The 25,504-nt window shown below is 42.1% G+C and overlaps 1 protein-coding gene across 2 annotated transcripts in view; it reads right to left on the reverse strand.

Annotated features, from left to right (window-relative positions):
* The window catches only part of lamb2 (laminin, beta 2 (laminin S)), a 50,174-nt gene that overhangs the window by 22,509 nt on the left and 2,161 nt on the right, over positions 1–25,504 (reverse strand). For both annotated transcript variants that reach the window (XM_030423546.1, XM_030423545.1), the window contains exons 3-9: positions 10,675–10,844; positions 10,319–10,454; positions 6,846–6,919; positions 6,525–6,713; positions 5,214–5,277; positions 401–603; positions 133–253 (exon numbers count right to left, since the gene is read on the reverse strand). In XM_030423546.1, coding sequence (XP_030279406.1) covers positions 133–253; positions 401–603; positions 5,214–5,277; positions 6,525–6,713; positions 6,846–6,919; positions 10,319–10,454; positions 10,675–10,844 — 957 coding nt within the window. The remainder of the gene's footprint in view (positions 1–132; positions 254–400; positions 604–5,213; positions 5,278–6,524; positions 6,714–6,845; positions 6,920–10,318; positions 10,455–10,674; positions 10,845–25,504) is intronic.

Genomic DNA, 25,504 nt, shown 5'->3' on the forward strand with positions numbered 1-25,504 from the left:
TAAATATCCCAGACTGTCAATCAGTGAAAGCCTGATGACAAATAATTGAGTGGCAGTTTCTATTGCATTCTATATTCTGTGATGTTTTCACATTGAATTTAATTTCCCCTCATCTTCCTCCTCTGTACTCACTCTTGCAGGCGTTGGTGTTGCGTCCCTCAGCTGGTCTCCAGGGCAGGTCGTTGTAAAAGTCATCACATTGCTCACAGTTCAAACCATTGGTGTTGTGGTTACACACACACCTGCCGTGAACCTTAAAAAGGAGATCAGTCCAGGAGTTAAGGCAATCTATATAGGGTGGAAAACCAAGAGCTTTGAAATGATGAGAGTAAATTACAGGAGGGGAAAAAACTGCTACTTAAGAAGCTTTCTGTCCTGTAACTGAAGCCTCATCACTCACCATTCCTTCTATATCATCCCTGATGCCATCGATAGGGGCGCACTCCGAAGCGTGGCCATAGCAAAAGCAGTTTCCACGTACGACAAGCTCATATATGGCATAGTAATACTTTTCTTTGATTTCAGCTCTGGGGTCCAGCAAGTTGTCTCCTAGTGTGTGAAGCTTGGTGAAGTTCACTCTCAAGTTGGTGATCTTCAGCTGGTCTGTTTGGGGAGAGGACATGAAGAGAATAAGTGAAAGAGGAACAGAAAGCAGGTTTGTATTCAGAATGAGTAGTTCAGTTGAAGTTGTCTGGTATAATAGGACCCGTGCTCTCAGAATGTTGGTAATGTAAAAGATGCTAAAAAATGGGTTTGAAGTACAAACAAACACACACACTGCCATACATACACACTGCACAAAAGTCCTGTTGCCCCAGCAAGAGGAAGTGAAAGGCCAGTGGAGCATGACAGAACTATGTGTGTGTGGCAAAGTATTACGGGTGAACGGCGGGATGATCTGAGGATTAGTTAGTCCTCAGAGTTTTGGGCTACTTGAGGTTACATTGAGTAGCAGGTATAATGTTTTCCATGTTAACCATCTTAGATTTGCTTACTTTCACTAAAAGCAATACAACTCAAACTGATGGGAAAAGCAACGGAATCAGGATGTTTGATGGGCGGGGAAGACTTGATGCATTTATAGTGAAGAGAGGGGTCTCCACCACATTTTGGCCACAGGAAGGGCACCCTAGAGGGCACTTTCTCATGTTTTATCTTCCACCAGGAACATACAAGAGGGAGGTTTCTCAGCACCAGAACACATTGCTCAAAAAGCTTATGTGCAGTTCACCACGGGCTTGGATGCAGATGCATGGTCTAACAGCAGGAAAATCACTTTTGTTAGGTCCAGACTTTGCTCATAGATAAGATCATTCCTTAAGAGTCATACTGAAGACCAAAATTGATCCTGCTGGTGGTCCTGGATGAAAAGTTAGGGGATAACCAAAAATTAGGAGACATTCTCCAGGCTAGGTTTATGGTTCCACGGTAATCCTTTCAATCCATAGTTATTGAGCGACCTACCGACCAACCAGATAATAGACTGACCAACCATCGTTGCCATCTCGAGAGTTGCACCACTGGAATTGTCAATAAAAGCCCCATAACAAAATGTGAAAACTCGGAACTTTCATTGTGCCAGTGACTGGCAACCTTGGATAGGAAATGCTTGATTGCACAACCTTCTCTGTCTAAATCTGAAAAGAAGTTCTGTCAGCCCACTCAGAGGCAGAATATTAATAGTTCAGGCAGAGAACTGAAGTTGTGCTTGCATCACCTGATTGGCATCAGCGATTTTATTCATGTGTCAAAATCACTGGCTCATGTGTTGCTATCAGCTGATTTGTTACATCCAATGATACTGATGTAGGTGTGCAGCGCAGCCAGTAAAATTGGACCCTGCATTGTTGCTCTGCTTATACCTTCATGGAAACAGCGTTTGTTGCTGCAGCTCCCTCCACCACCCCAACCTCCTCCTTATGTGCCTCATTTTTGATGTTGGTATTTACTGCAAGTAAAATGTATGCTGTTCTTCAACAAAAGTTCTCCAGAAGGATCCTTACGGCTGATCGAATTTTTTGAAAGCTCGCTGCAGAACATTCACAGCCAAATGCACCACCTGCTATAAATAGACAGTTCCTTGGCGTAGGTGTCTAAATGAACTTGACAGTCTCTCCATATATCAAGCGAGATGCCATTTGTGAGTTTCAGGAACACTCCCACTAAAGGGAACGTCCGAAAATGATGGACAATAATGGAATGTGGTGTTGGAATGAGTCTCCCTCTCAAACTATCCTCACAGGGAGACAATTCCTAAGAAGGAGATAGATAACGCCTTACCAGGGAGATTTGTCTATCTTTTTGTCCTGTCAATCTGCCGGAGCAGCCACGGTCAGAACCTCCTTGGCTGTTACAGTCCAGCTGTTCATTGGTAGTCATCAACACACAGACAAACTATTGCAGCTGTGCCAAAACACGCAAGCATACCAACAAACTTCCCACACATTTTCACGGGGGCACACACCTTTCTCCTCTGTGTCATAAACTACACTGTTGTGCTTCCCATGCGCCTACTTTCCCATGCAGAGAGCAGAGGAAATATGCCAACACTACAAGGATTAATTCTAACAGTGACCCACAGGCAGAATACAAATTACAACCAATAATACTGTCTTTAAAACACTGGTTTAGAGTGGAAATAAAAATAACTCTTCTTCCAACGCTAGATTAGTTAATAAGGCAGATTATAATATGATCAGCCTGATGAATGTAATTATTAGTATTGTGAACATTTGCATCAGAGCAGCTGCAGCCTGCATGGGGTCCTATTCAAACTCTTCTTCTCTCCCAAAAAAGGAAATAATTTGGTCATGACTGGCATTTAAAAACTTTAAGCTTCCTGAGTGACCTGTCATTTTAAATCCTGCTGGAGTCGGAGCAGCAGTGTTACGGTAAGAAGGATCAAATGTTTCATAGCCTTCATTTTCCAAACTATGACTGTACCCCGCTGACTTTATCTGCAGTAATAGAATCCCTCTCTGACAGACAAGAGCTAATCTCTTCAGTTCCACTGCACTGAGACGATGTCTGTTTCCCCCCCTGCTGTAACAGCAGACTATTAAAACAGTCCTACATCTCAGCCGGCAGCAACTGCAACAGCTTTCACGAACCCACAGGCTGAACCTGAGACTGACATTTATTACCAATTCCATCTAACTTAATGTAAAAAAAGAGGCGAGGGGAGAGACATTTGTGACCCAATCTTTTTTTACAGCGTCTAAAAATGGAAATTCGACATCAAGTTGTCTTCTGCTGGGTTGTAATCAATAAATTGATTTCCTGAAATCTAAAAGCAGGCAAAACAATTTCAAATAAAAAAAAATATAGTGATCAGTTAAGTTTTCTTTTCTGTCAGACTGTATTTCATGTAGGCACAACGATGCTTTGAGCTACATGCTACATGAGGTTTAGCTGGTATGATGTTTGACATGTTCAACATCTTAGTTTGGTGTTTTAGTGTTCTAGCATTTCCTTATTCAGAGAGACAGAGCTGATTTACCTTCTATTACTTTTTCTTTTTTCAGTTTAATCAGACTTTTGTGTGTAAAAGGGGAAGTTCAAAATGTTTTTTGCTAATCTGAGACGAAAACATGATCACACCATCAAAAAAACAACCTAATTGGGATCCTCATGATGCCTCAGCTCAGTTACCAGGGCAGTTAGCTGCCAAGACCTGTGGAGTGTAAGAGCAGGACCAGCTGGGGCTAGCTGGCTATGCTAACTTCACAGTCTGATGATAATTTTATGAAGTTGTCAACTAAAATTTGCATCTTTAATTGAAAACATCCAGCTGCTGGGAATAAGAATGTAACAACTTCCTAGTTTGTTCAAGCACAGAGAACCAAGAGAGAACATTCAGACAGAAAAAATATTCTTAAGGACTACTTGTTCCCAGCTGAGCCTCCCTGAAACGCTTTCTCTGAGGTTGTGAATAATCTCTATCACTACTCTACTAGTTAAACGCCTGGCTAAACTCTACTAAATGTCTTCGGATGTTGATTCATTGTCTTGACAACAGCAGACAGTAAATATGGATTGTTCAGCTGTGAGGGGGTCAGGGGTCTTCACGTGGGTCAGTTCTAGTGAGACAGACAACAGAACAAGACAACCTCGGCTGCTGCATTGGACACCGCGCTCGTGTTTCTGGGAAACGCTCTTATGTCCTGCCAGTCTAAACACGAGGGCTCGGACAGTGGGGCTGTGTGGGAGAAGAACAGCTGCTTTTCACATCTCTCATGTCTTCCACACAGCAGGGCCATGTTTCACACCCCAGGGAGACGGGCTGTTACAGCCTGTAATGTGTTACAGCTGGGTAAAAAGAGCTAATTGTATCGACTGGAGGTTGATTCATTGGGACCAGTGTGACGATAGCTTGCAAAGGAAAATGATAGAAATAGACCATTATAATGCAGGTACTGTTTTTTTCAGATAGAAAATACAGTGTTATATCAACTTCTGTATTGCACTTCTGACCAAAGAACGCCTGTAAAGCCTACACATGTTGATACAAGAAGTTCTTTTCAACTTTGGATGTGGGTCTGTCTGTTTAAAGATGTCTGACCCTTTACCCTTTGAAGGGCCCACAGGGCTGCTAACTATGTGATCCACCTGGACAGGTGGAGGCTAGTTAGTCAGCCTAGATGGCTAGCATTAGCATTAGCAGTGATTCCCAACAGACATTTTGTTTTTGTGATTTCAGCCCCTGCTAGTCATTGGAAGCTCCCACACACTTGAAAATGGGACAAAAAGGGGAGTTCTAGCTAGTGTTAGCTGCCTCATGGATTCAGATGTGGTGCTGGAAATGAGATATTAGTCAGAACTCACAGGAGCGGGAAGCCCTGTAATCAACCAGGTACATTACTCGGTTTGAGTCATGACACAGAGTAACATAAGGAGACACAGATGTTGCGTCAGTGAAATGAAAGCAGAAACAATCTCGATAATGCAGGAAGGTCTGTCACTGCATGGAAACATATACAATTTTATCTTTTTTTTTAGGTGACCACCAAATGAGTACGCATGTGAAATACACATCAAGGATTTATATGCTAATTCCTGACATCAAAGAGCCTTCCGCCTGCACAGCAGCATTGACACACCAACATGGACCCTCATAAACAAGGTATTCATGCTTGTCTAACATGAACTTGGTGTGTTGCATAACCCTGTAGCATTATCATCATTGTGCTGTTCAAAATACGAGTGTGACCTACTCTGGATGTTCGGGCTGTATGGATCCATAATCCTGATGGCTGGATCCAACACTCTGTAGATAACCTAGGCCAGGACACACATATTATACAAACACATTTAATATTTGAACTATCTTGGAATAATGATCGAGTTAGTATGCAGCGTGAGTGTGAATCAGACTGTGCACTTTAATGTATGCACTGAGGATCTTGGTTGTTCTTTGGATATGTACTGTGTTTTTTGTCCTCTGTGTTTCTTTGCTTTCAAATGCCTGACCTGGAAATTGAAATGTCACTGGAATGAGGATTGAACTGGGAAATAATCATGTGACATGCTACTGAAGTCTAGCTTTCAAGGAACAGTTTTGAAAATAGGCTCCTTTTCGTCTTCTTGCTGAAAGTTGGATGAGATCAAAACTGTCTGATTTCTTTATGATAAAAAATAAGCTCGAGCCAGCAGATGGTTAGCTTAGCTTAGCATAAGGACAGGAAATAATGGAAACAGCTTTACCTGACATTTGGTCTGTTTTGGGCTTACTCCAACCAATCAGATCAACAGTAGGAAAACTACCACCAGCTGAGCCTGTTGGCGCATCACACTCTTGCCAAAGTCAGTCAAGAGAGAAAGTCAGCGCTGTTCTTTGCTGTTCTATTAATAAAATGTAGTCTTCTGGTGTAACTGATGCCATAGCTAACCACTGGAGGAGCTGCCATGTCGTCATATTGTTTTTAAACGAACAGTTCTCTCGCTGGTCATCACAACTAAACAACACCAGCTTGTAGTTGCCAGGAGTTCTTCATAGTACACAGATTGGTGTGTCCAGGCAGAAGTCTATAGCTTGTAGCCTGTCAAGACAGATTCTTGAGATCACAAATCCAGCTGCAAGCAAGTTAAGAAACAGCTAGCCTGACTACAAAAGTTTAAATCTCCAAAGTTTTTAAAAAAATCAGCCAACCAACGGCTCTGACTTTTAGTATTTATGAAAATATATAGCATTTGTGTAATTAATTTACAACAGCCAAAACAAACAAAACAAGAAGAATTTAATTTGGACAGAACCAGGCTAACTGTTTCCACCTGCTTCTTGTATTTATGTTCTACTGAGAGTGCAAAGACAGGAAGAGTGGTTTGATCTTTTTCATCAAATTCTCAACAAGACAAATACGTGTGTTTCAGGCTGGGTCAGGCTGTGATTGTGGGGCCACAGCGGACAAAAAATAACATGTTTAAATACAGTATTATGAAATAAAATCACATTTTTTTCACTGAAGTACAATAAGCTTTTGTGACCTTGACCCCATTTTGGGTAGCTACTTTTATAAATCACTCACCTCTCCCTCCGTCGACGGCTCAATGTCAGAGTAGCGTGACTCACAGATGACATCATTAATGTTCCGCAAAGGACCCTGGGACACTCCGCGGAAGGTAGTAGCGCAGTCGTGGGAAAAGTAGCGGTAAATCTGCCAGGTACGACCAAAATCTGCTGACCGCTCAATCAGCATGGCTGCAGGGCGGAAAGTCTGCAAAAGAAGAAAGTCTCAGACAAAAACTCTTTGAGGTTTTAAAAAAAAATACAAAACAGTGCAAAATCACTTTTTACTGCGACTACTCAATACAGGTTAATGAGCTGATGACAAGAACCTCTATCCTACCTTGAAGGTCATAATCAGGTGAGTAAAATGAAACTCTGCTTCCAGATCCAGCTGGATAAAGACATCCGACTTTCCTGGGAGAGAGAGAGACACACACACACACACACACAGATGTTTAATTTATATAAAGCCAACATTTTACTTTTAATAACTATCACTTCACAAACCGCTTGCACTCCATGCTTTCCATCTCTGTCATCAATTTCTGACAGATGGGTGACGGGGAATAATGGCGAGCTGCAGTAAGTGGAGTACCAACTGTGCTTTTGGCTTGAGGTAAGACATCTTGACAGGAAAAGGCATTCAGTCTTGGCAGGAGAAATTTAGAGAGCATGTCGGAAAAGCCCACATACTTCCTGAGTTGTAGAGCACCAAATGTTCTGAGGGCGAAGTTACTCCGAGGACCACTTTCACTCTTGTTCTTCTCTCTGTGTTCTTGTATTACACACTGAGTACAAAGCCAAAAGGAATTTCCCATTCCTGCATACTAATGCACCACATGAATTTTGTATAACACTGTATATTTAAACTGGTGATTTGAAGACAAACCACACCACAGCTTTTTCTTGAAAAAAAAAGAAGAAGAGAGAACTTGATTTTGATGCTGTCTCAGTTACATGTTTTGCAAAAACACACGTGCCCACACACATCCATGTATTGTGGGGAATCACCTTATTAACATTTATAACCCACAGGTAATGACAGTGTGATGTGTGCGTCTCACAGTACCGTCCTGAGGCATGTTAGTAAAAGCCCACCAGAGTTGGGGAGTATTATGAAGCAAAGGAGAAATGCAGTAGATGGTATCCCATGCTAGCTATATGGCTGACCAACCGTTTAACAGAAGACATATAGTGCTCATGTTTAGGTTCATTATTTTATTTTGTGTTACTACAAGAATAGGTTTACATGCTTCAAAAAGCATCGGTTTTCTCATACTGCTATGTGCTGCGTCTCTGTATTCTCTGTCTGAAACACTGTTTTAGCTCCTGTCTCTTTAAGGCCCGTCCTCCTGAATACCAAGGATGCTCTGATTTGTCAGCTCACACGCACCTGAGCCAGCAGCACAAACAATAGCAGCTGTGTCAAATTAATTCTTATGTGCCAAACTAACTGTTAGGCATACTGTAAGTTATGTGATTATGTGACATGGTTGCACGGGCGCACACCTGGGATATTTTTGCTTATTTTTTGTGCAGTGGGATTACATGGAGAAGCATCAGTCATATATATGTTAGTGAATGGGTCAGTCTCCCAAACTAGAACAACGAATGCATTTTCAAATAGCTAACACTTTCACAATCAACCACAAATCAACAGCTGACAAGGCACAGGAAGGAACAAGGAGGAAAAGAAAGAGGAGGAAGGGTGTGACACAGCTATAGCAGAGGAAGAGAGAGAGAGAGAGAGAGAGAGAGAGAGGAGAGTTAGAAGAGTAAATGAATCCTGCTGATAGAAAAGTTTTTCAGGCCAATCATGCATACTAAACTGTAATGTAATGTAAACTGCACACAACTAACACACAGAAGGCAGGAGGCACCTGTTTAGCTGACACTCACTTCCAGTGCCTTATAATGCCAGCCTGTGTGTTTGCATGTATTCCCATGAAATGTCCCTCTTTAATAAATAAGTGCACACAGTCAAACCACTGTAATCCATATCAAATGGGCTCACTGTGCCACCAACACCATGGAAATACCACAAAGATGCCATGGCAGAAGCACTAGCAACCAGGGGTAAAAATAGTCACTTTGCTTCCTGTCCCCCTTCTTCATCGTCTTCTGTTTCTCTCTGTTCTATTCTTGGTGTGCTTCTGCTGCACAGTGCTGTCATCAACAGCATTTACATTACAGTAACATGGCCCACAAACAGCTGAAATGAGCCTTGTGTCCGACCTCGTTCACAGTCACTCATTGTCACTGTGTGTGAAAATACCTCAGTTCAGACTGGTCCCTCTCCCTGCCCCTGTCCCTCTCTACTGTCTTTCACTCAGTCCTGAACATTGCCTCACTTCTATCTTTCCATCAGAGCTTTTACTTTCCTCCTCTCCCTCTCACCACCCCCTTCTCTCTGTTGAGATGCCAGAGCAGGGCCTACTCTGTTATTAAGCCCATCTGTAGCTGGTCAGAGGATGGTTGCCACAATGTGTGTGTGTGTGTGTGTGTGTCTCCGTGTGTGTGAGAGAGAGAGAGGGACTGTTTAATGCTGCTTTTAAAATGTTCTATGGTTACCAGTTACTTACTGCTGGTGGTTTCAATTAACTTTGAGGATCTTGATGGTTTGCCATTTTTTTCCATCTAAATATTTCTGCCTAATATCCATACTCAGTCTTATCATAGCCCATCAATTTCTCCCTCCTTTCCCACCATCGGTAGCGCCTTCTATCAAATATAAATAGCTTTAACATTTAAGTTTGTCCATATCCAATGTTATGAACAATATGAGCAGTTTCCTGTTTGGAATGAATGCTTTTGATGCAATTAAAATAATAATTTCAGTTTTAATTTAAGGGGTCAGTAAAAAGGTGTAGGCAAGAAAATGAACGCTGAAATCACACTGTATTACAAATTCTGTACATGGGTTCTGTATCTCAGCTACCGACACTTTATTTCAAATATATCAGTATCAAGTTGAATGCCAAACTACATTTCCTGCACTAGCATTCATTCTGTGCAATGAAAAGAAGGTAACACCTACACACTTGCTCCACAGAAGTTTAATAAAACAACATTTCATTCATCTGGCCAAAATGTTTGACCTTGATGAAGATGCAAGTGGGATCAATACACTGTCGTCACCAAACTTCCTTGGCATTGAGTATGTGTGTAGGCATCACTTTCTTTTTGTGACAGGCCTGCACCTATGTCATGTGCCTGTGACCAAACACTCCTGCTACTTGTTAAGTGCAATGACAATAAATGACAATGTCAATTTTTTGATCTAATGCCTGTTGGATGGTGCATAGCAGGCTTGCCGAACATCTAAATCTTCACAGCAGAGAGAAGTTTCACAGAACCAAACTAGAAAAACATTTTGACATTTTAGGGAAATCCCACTGTCAACCAGCTGGCTATCAGGGTGTAAAATAAGAATCAGTACTGTTATTTATTGCACAATTAAGTGACAGGTTTCCAATCATTTCTTTCTTAACCAAAACGTGATGGGGAGTTATGTTAAAATATATGAATTATTATTTATCCTAAAGATTTGACACTTTCACTGCAACATACATCATCCGTACCAGAGTAATGCAGTAAAAACAGAGTCTGTCCAAAGAAATGAATAGACTGGAATCTAATCATAATGGATGCATTATAAGAAACTGTCACAGATTATTTGTCGGGTTTTGCGGATCGTACCGAGGAGCTACTATTTCAACCATCGTCATTTAAATTTTTATCAGAACTATTTCTTTAAGTCATTTTAATGAGCTGTGTCAGTGCAGAACAAAAGCGACCGCGGCGTCTCCTCACCATTCTCAGACTGCCACCAGGACTTCTTGCGGTGAGGTTTGAAGGCGGTGATGACGTTCTCTATCCGGTGATTGATGGTGTTGTACACGGGGTCGTATGGCCGTCTGGAGTCACAGTCGAAACACTTCTTTTCGTCCTGCAGCAGGACAAGAAAAGGTTACAGTCCTAGGTGAATGACTTCAGGGTTAATGAGACACCCAGAACCACATATAGAATGGAAAGACAGAGAGCACCAATTTCAAACTTTTCTTCTTATCATATTATATATTATATTATATTATATTCTTATATTACAGATGTGTTCAAGCACAATCTCTCTCTCTCACACACACACACACACACACACACACACTGACCTGCAGATGACTGACAATGCAGTAGGGCTCTTTTCTCCTCATCCCACATGTGGATGAGGCCTTCAGGTTCTTCTCTCGTCCAATCAGCAAGTCCCCTGTTGCTGGGTAACAGCTGCCATGGGCGCAGCCGTGGCTGTGGTCAGGCTCCTGGCCAACGGCGGCAGCCAGGACTGGGAGGAGGGAAACAGGAACTTAATTACAATGAACAGGAAACGGCAGTGAAGTGTGGCATCATTCTCTAATAGAGCACCCATTCACTAGTTTCTGTTGGAAAATTAAGTCGACATCAAATCAGTACCCATTTTTCCGTCCTAAAAACAGAGACAGCATCAAAAGCTCTTATCGCTTCCTGAGGAAGAAAGACTCCAGGATGGGAAGGACACCCGACAGCTAAATGTGTGGGCTCTTCTGAGGTGAATGACTACTGTATATACAAGTATATACAAATATACATTTGACATGTACATATATAGAATAGAATAGAAAAGAATAGAATATATATATATATATATATATATATATATATACATATATATATATATATATAGATATATACATATATTATAACCCACAAAGTGTTTTTAGTGAAAAGAATGTTTTATGAGAAATAGATATAAACAACTATTAATTGGGTCATGCTGTCTTGCTTTATGTTCTGAATGTTTTTCTAGTTTATTGGGTTTCTGTGCATAAAAAGGAAAATTGAGATCCTTGTACTAATTTGCACAAAGTATGGGCACCCCTGTAGCAGAGCTTCAGAAATGATCCAGACTAGTATAATGGTTGGGAGAAAGGTTTTATGAAGTAGCTGGAGGACTGATGGGAACCATCTCTTTGGAAAGATGGTGTATTGCAACATGGTGTTATGTGAGCTCACCGCAGCCAACTCCTATCCAGAACGGAACTTTTACAATTAGGCAATTTAACTATCCGGCAACCCATCAGCTATTGTCTGATGAGGATCACGTAGCTCCTGGTAGAACAGCCAGTTTTTCACGACTTGCCAGTGTTTCCTGCAGATAATCAGGTAACGCACATGCAGGCCAACTGACTTCCTCTCCTGTGTGTTTATCATTGTTTACGGTCTGGTAAGCAACTTAAGATGAAAGAATAGGATTGTATGTAGCATAGAAATGACTTTTTCATTCAGCTACATATGTATGCAGATACAGTTTTGAAAAGCTAATAAAAAGCTATATCGTCATCGGATAACAGTTGATGGGTCTCAAGATTGAATTTCGACCAGCATGTCCTGCCTCCTTTGTTCTCCAGACTGTTTACCTGCATACAATAATAGTACGCTCAAATGTGACTGCTCAATACTGTTAGAATACAAAGTAAATGTGGATACCAGAACACTGTCAATTGCCTACAGATTCTGACATCATGTGCAGATATCTGATTATAGTGAATGGGCATTTAAAGAAAACAGTGTGAGCCACTTCATTTCAACATCCAAGAAATTGAAACCAATGTGATCCACTGATACTGTTCAGTGAAAACCACTTTTTTTTCCTGTTTTTTTCTGATTTTTTTCAATAAAATTGAGGGAGGCAGTGCTCTTTTATGTGTTGAGACCAATCTCCTTCTTCTGAAGTCAAACAAAACATTTCCAAAGCTATTTTTTCCAAAGATCATGGACGCCCCCCCTCCCCCAATTAGACAGCTACATCTGGATCAAGAGCTGATTCGGTGTTGAGAAAACATCCCGTTGGAGGGGGATTACCTCGAGGCAAGCCCACAGGTTAACAGGCTCTGCTGTCTGCAGGGGTCCCAACAAGCTGATCTGACAAGAGGCCCCAGCTACAGGCTAAATCTGGACACTTACCAATGCAGATCATTCAGGGGTCAACTATGACCAGCATCAGTTGGAAGTATAGCATCACTTAACTGAATACATGATTATTTACTCATATTTCAATACTCCAGATCTCACTGAGAAGCTTGGGACCATGCAGTGAACACATAGTGTGTCATTCTGTGATACATTAATGGACTCTTGGTGTGACTGAATAACCATGCTATGTGTGGGAGTTATAATAAACCTTATAAACCTTCATGACAACCGGCAGCAGCCGTCACATATTCCACTGGAGATTTTGACGTGTATCTCTCCTCCTACATGCCACTGGGACCTGTGGTGTGAGTGTGTTGATATGAGGAAACATGGTATGAGGAGAGTGGAGACCTAGGGGTCCTGCTGTCAATCTAAAGTCTGTCCACAACAGGTGTTTTTAATCCTTCCTCCACATGTACACAGTCGACTTAGCAACATGTAAAAGCTCCATAAAACACTCACAGATCATCAAGCTTTGGAAACAGGGTTTATATTCACATTCCCCAGAAGATACAAAGACGCTCAGTCTTCTCCTGCATCCGTCTGCTTTAGATTAAAGGTACAACATGTAGGAATTTTAGGATATATTTACAGTTTTGATATTATGATATATATGTACTGTGTAGAGAAATATTTAAAGTAGTATACCAGCCAGCCTGCCCTGGGTTCACAGTCCTGAACGCTGGCTGCACTACAAACTGAGCTAACTAGCTGATAGCATCCACAATTAGCACAGTTAGTGATTTCTCTGTTCATATGTTGCCCCCTACTTCATACAGCTTAACATTTTTACACCTGGGAGCTACACACAGCTTCCCGCCCTCCTTGAGCATACTTGCGGCAGCCATTTCTTCTGGCATTATATTTGTGCCTCAATCCTGAGCAGTGTTGCCAGATCTTGCGAGAGAAACAAGCAAGCGGGCCTATGAAAACAAGCCCAAAACAAGTGACTTCTCTGGTCGTGGTAAAAAAAAAAAAAAAAAGATATCATTACACATGCGCACACACATAAATATCATCCTGAATCCATATATTTATTTTGTTTAACATTTGTTATTGTTTTTATATGTTATGATCCTTTTTTGTTTTAGTTCCAGGACTTCAAAACAATATGACATACAATACAATAGGAAGAGGATCGAGGAAGAACAAGCCCAAAAAACCTGCGACCTGCGACTACCAATATTTATAAGCGACTTTACAGAAAAACAAGCCAAAGTCGCTTTTAATAAGCGGACTTGGCAACTGTGATCCTGAGCAGGTGATAGGGGGTTTAGAAGATGAACCAAGGTGTTTTGCAAGAACATTTACATATCTTGTAGATAATTTATCGTTGCGCAAAGAATCATTTCATTTTAACTAACTTTGGCCAGATAATCAGTAGCTAACGACGCTAACTGGCAAATCTGATAATTGCTACTGAGCTTTAAAAAAGTTAGGGTATGGTTAAAGTATGTTTTATTTAAATTGATTACATCAGTAATCATAAGGCCTTGGAAAGCAGTGGGCATGGCAATTGTCAAGCTAGCAAACTAGCTTTGATAGCTACTGCTTATAGAAATTAGCTAGCTGTCAGGCTACAGACTAGTCTTGAATAGCCACAGAACTACAGTGTCAGGGAAAGGAGAAAGGTCTGACTGCACCCATCATCATTCTGGTACAGGGGAAAAATGCTCTAGCTTGTTTATATTTCTTTAAACCGATCACAATCGTCCTGGGTGGTGCTAAACCCAGGACACAGGGACCGTTCCCAATGAAAACATTTCTTTTAAAGCTGAGCTTTCTGTGAAGAAATAATGAAGTAATATCTTGGCTATCACAGTCAATTACATCTCTGCTGTTATCACTTGAATCACATACTGAATGACTAAAAATACTTCTCCTTCACTTGTAGATTTAAATAATAATACATTGTTACTGAACAAATCTTAACAATGTGAGCCTGCCATCATGTCAGCCTTCTCCATAACTTGGTTCCTCTGCTGCCCACATGCTGTACAATTGTGACATTCCATCACTTTTTAATGCTGACAGGTATATAGGGAGACAGGTTGCTGTATCAGCCAGTGCCTGGATGCTCTCTGCAGGTCTACACTCACTGATTAAGGCGGACAAAGACGGTGCATTATCACAGCCTGACACTGCTATGAGGCCAGCTGTAGACAGGAAGCCTGCTGGGAACAGTGCAGAGGAGGATTTCACATGGACACCCTCTTTCTCTCTCTCTCTCTTTCTCTCTCTCTCTCTCACACACACACACACACACACATGCAATCTTGACACTAACTCTAGAGGAAACCTGTGTTTGCCTGGCATCTGGTCAAGTCTCAGGCTGGTGCCAGCCAAGTGAGCAACAAGCAGATATGAGGTTAACACACTGTAAGTCACAAATACACGACTTCAGCTCAGGCTGGTACAGTATGTGCATCTATACAATGGAGGATTCAACACAGGCACATAATCTTGTACAAATGTTCTAATGTTCAAGTGAATGTAAGCATTAAGTATGTGCTTGTTGACTACAAAGATGACAACTATTAGAGGATTTGCTTAAGATTTGCTGAGCGGCTTCACATTTATCATTATCAGCGCAGACAATGGCTGACATACGTGCCTGTTATAAAACAGACCTGAAGTCATTCCCTGATCCTTTATCTGTCTCTGAGAGAGAGGACGTGTGAAGGAACACAAGCAGAGCAGGTCAGATGGATGACATGATGATGGGGGAGAGAAACAGAGAAGAGATGCAGTACAGAGCCTTTGTACAGAGGTAAGACACATCCAGACACAACTTGAGATCTGCTCTGGAAAGTACTGGCACACACTCAAAAGTCTGTGTGTGTGTGTGTCAAGGGAGGGTGAGGGAGCGCAGCAGACGTCTGATGTGTGTATAATCACTAGGTGTCCTGTCATCTTTTATCTTGGCGTGTTTCTGTCTGTAGTTGCTTGTGTACTACACAGGCTTTACACCTCTGCTCAAAACATGAGTTGTGCCTGACATCACCTCGGTCTCATGAAAACAAGATGTACAGAATCATTTATTATTACACACTTATCAGCACTATATGAATAGGTGAGCAAATTAGAACATTTTAAACCACTCGACTTCAGTTTTCACAAATAAAATGCATGTACTTATGCATTTCACCTTTAAAACCGCTGTTCTGGGGGCTAAGGGGCAGAGAGGGCATGTATTGCATGTCATCCCGTCTCTCCCCCCTGTTTCCTGTTATGCCTCAGCTGTATCTAGCAATAAAGGCAAAAGTTTGGAAAAAAACCCCACTAATCTATGATTATTTTCATACTAACTATGGTGTGACTGACAATATTATTCTCACACTGAAGCTGTAACAAATAGGCCGAGAATGATGATGTCAAAGCTGCTGCATTGATGAAAACCAGGAAGGGAAGCAGAGAACAGTGGAGGGCGGGAGGGATGGAAGAGAGATGCATGGATCGTTTGTTAGACACTTCAGAGCACTTCACAGTGCAGCGAGTGAATATATATACTTTTAGTGTAGAGGCTCTAGCTGTGTTTGTGCTCCTGCAGGAGCTGTAGACACAGAATGTGAAGAGAAAATGGAAAACATAAAGGTGGAAAAAGATAATTCTATGCTGACATGTCGTTGAGTTAAAGCAACATTATTTAAAAATTGGCAATTTGTTAGGTTTGGCACCCCCCACAGTTTCTAAGCGCAACATCTTTGACATAAATACAAATCACCAGTCTCTTAAGACATCATGTAGGATCTACTACAATGTGATCCTCCCCTCTCACTGAAGTTACATGGAGCAGAAGCAAGTGTTGGGTGAGGCGGAGTGGCTGAGACAGAGACACTACTCACCCATTCAACATTCACAACACACTGTATCATCAAACTGATTCTGCAGCTGTTATTTTAAAGTACAAATGCATGCTGTTTTCAACATAAAGGCTGGGGAAACAGCCAGTTTGGCTCTGTTAATATTTTGTGAAAGTACAAAAAGTCATATCCACAGAGTATTGGAGGCCATATCACCCACTTTGGACATAACCAGGTGTGCTGTTCCCACTGCTTTCAGTCTTTACACCTGATACTTGATTTAAGTTGTCAAAGTATGCTGAGTTTATTTTGTTGTGGACACATTTTTCATTTAGCAGTTTCGACCGCGCTCTGGAGCAGGGTCGAAGCCGCAGCCGCCCTGTAGCAAGCCCTCGTCTTCATCAAATCGATAGTCAACTCATAATTGTGTGGCTTTTATGTGAAGACATTTTAGGAAATTAAACATGTTTTTTAACTAGATTAGCGGAGCCACTTTGTCAGCTAGCTGTGGGGGGAGTGCAAACCCTGGGCTGCCGCGCTGACTCAAACCGAGTAGAGCTAGGCCAGCAGATGTAATGGAAAAACGGCAGACATGAAGCCAAGCACGGTACTGCAACTCACAGGATAGTTGAAAATAATGTTAAACAACTAGTCTGTTAACCACCTAGTCAATCGTCAGAGATTGGTCAAAATTGCTGGCAGCATTTTATTTCTGTCTGCTTTTTAAAGGCCCGTGGAGACTTTCCAGGTGCCTGACTCACTGTGAGTGAACTGTGGGCAGGCAGTGAACCAGCTGAGGGGAAGTTTGAAGAAATGACATATACTACTCTTCCCTCCCTCTATGTGAAAAGTTTACAGTTGTAGCTTTGAGGACAGAGGTGATACAATGGTTTATTAGACATCACAGCTTTTCTTTCTTCCTTTCCTCCGTCCTCCTCTGTACCCATACATGGTGAAGCAGAGAGGAATGCAGGCTGACAGCTGAGAGAAGAGAAGGGGGCTGTGGTGGTTGTCAGTGTGTGTGTGTGTGTGCACGCATGTGTGTTGGGGGTTCTCAGCTCACAAAGCACTGCTGTTCAGCCAGCCATTAGCCTGTGACAGCAGGCCTTGCACTGTAGCCCTGCACCATATTGTGCGCTATTCTGCTCGTTCAGCCACTTGTAGCCACACTCTACATTAAGGGTTTATTACTGAGCTGCTTTTAGTGTCATACAGGTTACAATAATAATTTCACAACATGTCATATATTACGGATGCATCAGTAGTGCTCTTTAGGACGTCAAGCACATGACAAAAGTGTCTACTGTAGGTAACCTATTCTGGGCCAACAGTTAAAAGAGGCATGATATCATTATGCTCATGCCAAAGGACAGTGAAATCTGACTCTGAGCCAACAAGTCTTCCACATGAGGCAATGCTTTAACTGTCAGAGACAGTGATGCAGAGTGAACGATGCAGTCTGCAGGGCGTCCCAGTTTCATTCCCGCAAATGTATCCCACCCCCAACCCCTTCCCACTAGGTGAGCTCTGCTTTCACTCCTGGCTTCCATCCCTGCCATTGATTTCCTCTCTGCTCTAGACCTGTCAGTAAACACAAGGTAGTCAAGTGTGGCCTGTGACAAAGGTGACAGTATGTGACAAAATTAATTTCCTGAAGAAAGGGTATTACATGTGATGCACCGGCAGAAACATAGAAAAAAAATAGATATCAATAGATACGGATTTGTGAAAGTCCATAGTCGGCGCTCATAACTCAAAAAATTACAAATGATATGATGATGATCGCGTTTCTATATACAGGTTGTTTATTCAAGTAATGTACAAAATTGTCTACATTGTGTACATGTTTCATCAGCTGGTGACAACTTTTTACAGTACCCAGACTGCCAGTGTGTTATTTACAGAGCACTTACACGAGTACATAATTAGTATCATGGTATGCATGCTCTCTTTTGCCGGGGTCATGTTTTTATTAGAGTAGCAGGAGACCGCAGGGCCAGCTAAATCATGGAGCTAGCTTGGGTTGGCTTTGACAAAAATCTATTTTACGATTCAAATCAAGCCGCACTGGAACAATCCGAACATATACGTTTTGTAGAACTTACAATTCCACTACAGTTTGAGTGGAACATCACTGTAGTAAATACAAATCCCTGTTTGTCACGTCAGAAACGATGTCTGTCATGTCTTCAAAACTTGTATCTTGAAGTGAACATGTATGTAAGGCTGTGAGGCTACCTTCTCACTGAAGTTACACAGTGCAGGAACAAGAGACAGTACTCTTCTGTACTACTGTACCATTTGAATGTAAAAAAAGTTACATAATGTTGCTTTAATATATTCCTTTTCCTGTGGATGCATGACAGGGTCATCATGGTTATCCACCACAGTTGCAAATACATGTTTGTACCAAAGCTGTCATGTGATTAGAATCTATGCTGAGAGTCTTTATCACATCTCAGCGTCATCTACACTGTAATGCGTCTGTCCTCTGTGTCTGTCTGTGTCGGAGTGTCACACACAGCACAGGGACAGAGACTTCGTGGTGCATTTGAGTGCATCTCTTAAACTCTTCAATCTATATCCAAATGGCCACAGAGGTTGTTCAAAACAGAAGAGTTGTATTATTGTTTTCCTTGTTGTTGAAATACATAAGCCTAAACTTGTCAATACTTTCTTGTTTTTTTCATTGTAGCATTGCAACACCCCGTCCATTTCTACATAGGCAGATTTAACCATAAATCTCCAACATGTTTTTACCCATTTCTTAATGGAAACATTAATAATATTTCTAACAATGCACTTGGTTAGAGGGTTCCTTGTACAATTTACCGAAGTTGTTCAAAGAATCTCCTTCATATTTGCACAAAAGTGGTAATGTAACTGAAATATCCCAAGCTGAATCTATATTTTTTTAACTGAATAAAAAATCTTAATCAAATTGGGACCTGGTGGATGGAATCAAATTGATCTACGAAATCAGTGGCGGTACCCAGCTCTAATGTGAGCCACAGCTGATAAAACCAGTCAGTCGCAGACTAAAAATGGCCGGCTGCTTACATCTACTTCTGTCTGAAATCAAGGACAATCTGTTTCTTAAAGTACCATGAATTGACGGGGGGGAGACGTGGCATCAACTTGACACATTCCACTGGGACCGGCTGGCGAGACACAGTTTGCTGTCACCTCCACCAGAGTAAACAATGCAGGAAAGCAGGACAAGCAAACAACAGACGTACAGTGCGTGGACACACATGAACACACACGCACACACACACACACACACACACACACACACACACACACACACACACACACATACATTTGCTCAGACAGGGGGAGCGTTTAGAGTTAAACACAACAGACTGCCAAGAATATTAAAATAACAGCCTGGTCAGATCCAATATCAGCTTGCCTAAACAGTGAGCAGACAAGAATAGCATCATTTTCAGACAGACAATGAGCTGCGTACCTGACCTGAGCGACTGTTGGACAGATACTTCTAGCACATCAGTCGGCTATTTTAAAACCTCGGCAGAGAAAAGTCAACAGCTTTTTTATTCTTCACTCCTCCGGGCTAATTAGTTTACATTGTGCCTCTCCTCGCCTCCGTCCTCTCTTTGCTCTGCACTTAGCTGATGGATGGTCAACTCCCACAGCCAAACATCCAGCTGTTCTCCTCCCTCCTCACCTCTTTATTATTAGTCAGCCCTTTCCTCCAATCTCGCTTCTCTTCTCATGTTCGCTGCCCCTCAGCAGCTCTGACTCCCCTCTCTGCCCTGCCGTTCACCTTCTTCACTTCTTTCATCCTCCCTTCCTTAATCAACATCGAGGCCCTTGCTTCTAAAAATGATTTCTGACCTTATTAAAATGAGAATTCCGCGAGGATTAATCTAATCATTAAAAAAAGTTTTACTAAGAAATAGTCAACTGTGCCCAGGCCTGTGCCACTTAACAACTCTTCATGATCTGAGCCTTTTCAACATTCTTGTAGATTGCAGCATCTGGCAAGAACATTGTGAGATGCAAGTCACACCAAGTTTTTTCACAGGAAAACTATTATACTGATGACTGTTCTCACTTCTCCCCAAGTACCCAGTGAAAGATCTACAATGGCTTCAAAACACCGCAAAAAGGATCCTGTTGGATTTCAAGGCTAAGCACTTAAACAAGATCCCTGTGTTCTGTTCCATTGCCTCCCAATAAAAGTGTAGTATGTAAGAATTGGCCATCTGGTAAATTCATACTGAAAACAGACAGGGGACACTGGATCACCAGGTATCGCTACATAACAGCTAACTGTAGCTGCCCCTAGCTAGTTAGCTTTGTTAGCTGTACAGCTAGCAGTTTGGACTGAGCGCTTGGGGACCAGTTGAGTGTTAGTCTTTACACAGCTAGCACATAAGCTTTGGACCAGATCGGGGCTAGCTGGTTAGCATGCTAACCAGTAGATATTTCTGCGGCACAATACATGGACATGATATTGTAGAAACAGCAATCTGTTCACATTCTGTTGATAATTTTTGTGAATGTTTAAATCGTTTCAACTAAAATATTTACATATTGCCCCTTTAACTTTTTGACTAAAGTGAGCTGCTTTTTGAAGTATTCGCAGTATTCATTGTTATCAAATGTCCATTTTATTCTTTTCAGCACATCTTTTACTTGTCTCTTTTGAAAAGTCCTGTTCTGCTTGTCTTTAATATTCCTGTTTCTTTAATTTATTACTGTGATGCGCATTGTATTAGATCTTTGTGAATGATCTGCGTTTATTGAATATTAAATGTTGCACATCTGGGGGAATACTGGGGAATATAACACATTCGTCAACACATTCTTCTTTCTTTTCAAACCCCAGAGAACAGAATTTGCATACACTTGGACTGTAATCAGTATATATTTTGGCTTGGATGATATGGTCTTTGTCTCTTCCTCAGCTGTTTCTGAGTTTGTCACTGACCGCCTTAAGGGTTTCAGTAAGCCTAAACAGACGCTGGTCATTACACAGGCTGTTAGATTAACAAGGCATGTCACTGGGAGGCAGCTGGTCTCACTGGAGGAGACATTCACATTCCTGTGCCATCCCGGAGACGTCTGAGACACTCCATGTTGGAGAGGATATATTAGCAGCAACAGGTGGACGGTGGAGAGCGGAGCTGGAGGAAACCTGCACAGTGCAATGTTTGTTCTTAACCTAATGGGGACAGCAGACATTTGAAGCACATTCATTGCCCATCCTGCTTCTGCTTTATTTCCACATCTTTTCAGTGACTAACTGACATTTTAAAGTGAGTTTGTATCTTCAGATCATCTTTGAACATTGGAAATCACTATTTGTTCATTTCCTGCTCTGTTGAAAGAACTATCCTGAAATGCTGCTGGTGGTCATAAAAAATTAAGTCCCCAACACACACAATGTTGCAAAAGTATAAATTGTATACATACAATACAATACTGTCAAAAAGTGCCTGCCATGCTGCCTGAAGCTCAGGAAATCCACCCGATGAGGCACACATGGCCGACAGATGTTGGGTGCAGCCTGCCCCGCGACCAGCTTGTCCACCAGCCGAGGAGAGTTTTTGCGGGTTTGGAAAGCGATTACGGTACTGTGTGTTTGCCCTGGTGCTCAGCAGCTGCTCGGGGAGACATGGAGCACTGAGCAGAGTGCAGATGTGTTCACTGTAGGTGCTAATCAGAGCCCTGACGGAGAAAATCTGGCTGCACTTAGAGGAAAAGCTCAGAGAAAACTACAGCACGAGTGGGACTGGTCATTAGTTGAGGTCACTGGCGTGTTTAGATGTGTGTTTGGGACCTGTATGCATCATTCATTCATTCATAATCCGGCTAATGTGAACAGTAACACAGGGTTTGCTGTCTAATGGCTGTGCACCAGTGTTTTCACTGACTGTAAAAAAAAACCTAGGTGCTTTGGTGTTATTCAGTATGAAAGCTTGCATGGTCCTCTGACCAGCAATGAGCCGAACAGAGGAAATTATATTGTAATTATATTGTGTCTGAGTGTTAGATGTACAAATTGCTTTCATGTGTAAGAGATTTCTGTGTGGCCAATGGCAAAGGTCAGATCCTTGGACTATAATTTAGAATACACAGGGGAGTCCTGCATGTGTGTCTGTGTGTGAAGTCATTCTTTACACTTTGATTTGAACTGATGACGACCCTGTGTTTCCCCCTGAGAGAGGAGCCAGGGGAAAGAGTAAACACCAATCTGCCTGACGATGCTTGAAGACTTCTCTTGTTTTCTCTCCAGGTATCTGCAGAAGCCAAGATATCTGACCATATCTGTTTGTTAGCAAGTTTAACTTTAAATACATGTTGATAGTATGGTAAGCCAATTTAGTTTAGTTGTGGAGTTAGGATAACCCTAACCCTGATTACTTTTGGAATATAGAAAAATGTAATACTTATTTTCCTAAGAGAAAAAATGCTTTCGGCAGCTTTAAAAAGAGAAAACTATTTTTTGTCTACAATCAATTAAATTTGTTCATTATTTTAAATATTTTACACCATGAAGCTAAATGATGTGCTGGTACACCTACATTTAAAAAAGTAAGGCACACCTATGCAACCAATGTAAAAAGTTAGAGAGGAGCCCTGCAGTAAATAAGGCGTTACCCTCGCAGTCAGGCCTCTCAAACCATGGACTGACAGACACGATACTGACACTTCACACACGTCAACAATACACTAAACACTAGCCTACATGATGCTACTCCAGGTAAATGTTACACTACACCGTTAACAACAACACACAGGATTGATGGTGAACCCTCATGTCACTACCGTTCAATACGTTTTATTAAACTGTTGTGCGTATATGTGTGTGCCTGTGTGTGTAATTGCAGGTCTACAGAGTCTTTATCAGAAATATCTCAAGAACACATTTCCTTCCTTCCTTCCTTCCTTTCTTCGCCTCTATCTCCCATCATTCCTCTCTTCCTGCCTTCTCTCCTTCCTTATGACTCCTTCCACCCTGACATGCTGCAGCATCGCACTGTAATTGCTGCTTGTCTGCCATTAGTTAATTTGAGGTGTGCGGGTGTTTCCGAGTGCTTTTTAACAAGGCGCGTAACAGAAGCTGTTATTAAAATTGCTCCGGGGCTCGTAGCAATAAAATCAATAACAGCGCAGTCGTTGAAACTGGAGGAGGCTTTTACTCATGTACACTGACTCACTGTGTGGATGATCAAACGTCTACGTTTGGATACAACTACGATAAATAATGTGTCTTCTGTATCCTCTCTTCTCTTTACATGGGTTTACGTTGTCTTTAGGCACCCACTGCCTCAGCTCAACTTTCAGACAAAATGTACAGTACAGATAATAAACACCTGGCATTTTTTAAAGGGACAATTCACCATAAAAGTACAGAGTGCTACTTATCCATCTAGATCATATCTATCACCACAGTGACCGCTAACTACTGCTAACTGTAGCTGCCCCTAGCTGGTTAGCTCAGTTAGCCGTGCAGCCACAGGTTAAGACTGGGATCTCAGGAGCAGGAGATAAGGACTATGATATGAAATTCAGTAATTACCTAACAGTTACAATACTCAGTAATCCCACATTTTGCAGGCCAGCTAGTTCCCTGTTATATCAGGATTTAGATGGAGGGCTGATATCAGTTTGGTCTGGTGTGTGTCTGTGTGTGTTCAGCAGAAACAATGTTACAGAACTTGTTAGCTTGGTGCTAGGTCTACAGGTGTGCAGAGGCCGTTGGCCTTGATGGGTCAAACAACAGTAACTGTCTGTGCCTGTTCACCTCCACACTGTAAGCACATGGCCACTCCCCTCATGTCTCCCCACTGTACTAGCCACTTCATTGTTTCTAATGAGACCATCTCCATTTCCCATTCCTCCTCCCTGGCCCTTCATCCTCCCCCTCCAGTCCTCCTCCTCCTCTCTCTCCACCTCCTCTTTTCATCCAGAAAGGCCCACGCCAACAGGCCGAGGAAACCTAACTCACCGCCCTTTCATAGCAACAAACCTGTTCCCTCTCTCTCCTCACCCCTTCCCCCTGTGCCTCAACTCTTTCTCTCCCTCTTTTCTCTTTGTCCTCTTCTTTCACTCCCCCCTCCCCTCTCTAATTTTTCAGCCTCTCTCTCCCTCTCTCTCTGTCTCTATTGCTGGTGGTTAGTGGGCTTTACTGCACCATTGTTCTGGTATCTGCACATTTCCGGAGGCTGTCGCGTACAAAGGCTTTCGGGGGAACGCACTCTCTCACTCCCACTGCCTAATGCCAGTCTTCACCTGCCCACACACACACACATACACACACACATCTGGGGGGAACGCCAGTAGTTCAACAAACCTTAAATCCTGCACACACAAACCTCTAAAGAAAGGTGAATTACAGAGGATTTACCTGGATCCTTTTTCATGTGAAGTTTTCCTTCCTAGCTTTCTTGCCAATTCCTTCCATCCTCCCGCCTTCCTCCTCTCATCCAAAATAATAATGAGTTGCTCCCTCCATCAGGCAAACTTAATCACACACTTCATTAAGAGTCGTTAGATAAATCACTTTAAAGGCAAATGCTGTTCAAAAAAGTTATAACATCTTGAAGAATGATGGCACTTTAAATAAAAATGGTTTTACAAGGGACAGTCCCTTTTTTGCCTGATAAGGTTTTTACAAATTAAAAAGGCTTAAGAAACACACACACACACACACACACACACACACACACACGAGCAGCTTCCTTCAAGTCCTCCTTCCACCCCCACGGCCCAGAGAAGAAGAATGGAAATAGAAAGTGAAAAGAACAAGAAAGGAGAGGAGGCACTGCTGGTTCTTTTGTCCCTGTGATCGGCCCGAGTCCTTTCACTCTCTTCTTCCCTCACACACACACACACACACACACACACACATTCGTGCACACGCCAATTAACCCGGTCTCTGACCTGGGGCTTGGACGCGACCCTTGACCTTGGAGCTTGTGCTCAGAGGCGTCAGAAGTCTGAATTGACAGCTCCCTATCTCTTTAATGACACTGTGGGAAGTTTATAGACACACACACACACACACACTTCATGTCACCTCTCAGCGTTTTCCTCTCTTGATTCCTCCAGACTCACTCTTACTGAGTCTCTTTGCTTCTTAGGTATACTCTAAATACTAAGAGATGAACGGGCTTCTTCAGTTCAGTGTTAAGGTACCAGATGACAGCTGGTC

Source organism: Sparus aurata, chromosome 7, assembly GCF_900880675.1.
Source record: "Sparus aurata chromosome 7, fSpaAur1.1, whole genome shotgun sequence".
In the NCBI taxonomy this organism is placed as follows: Eukaryota; Metazoa; Chordata; class Actinopteri; order Spariformes; family Sparidae; genus Sparus; species Sparus aurata.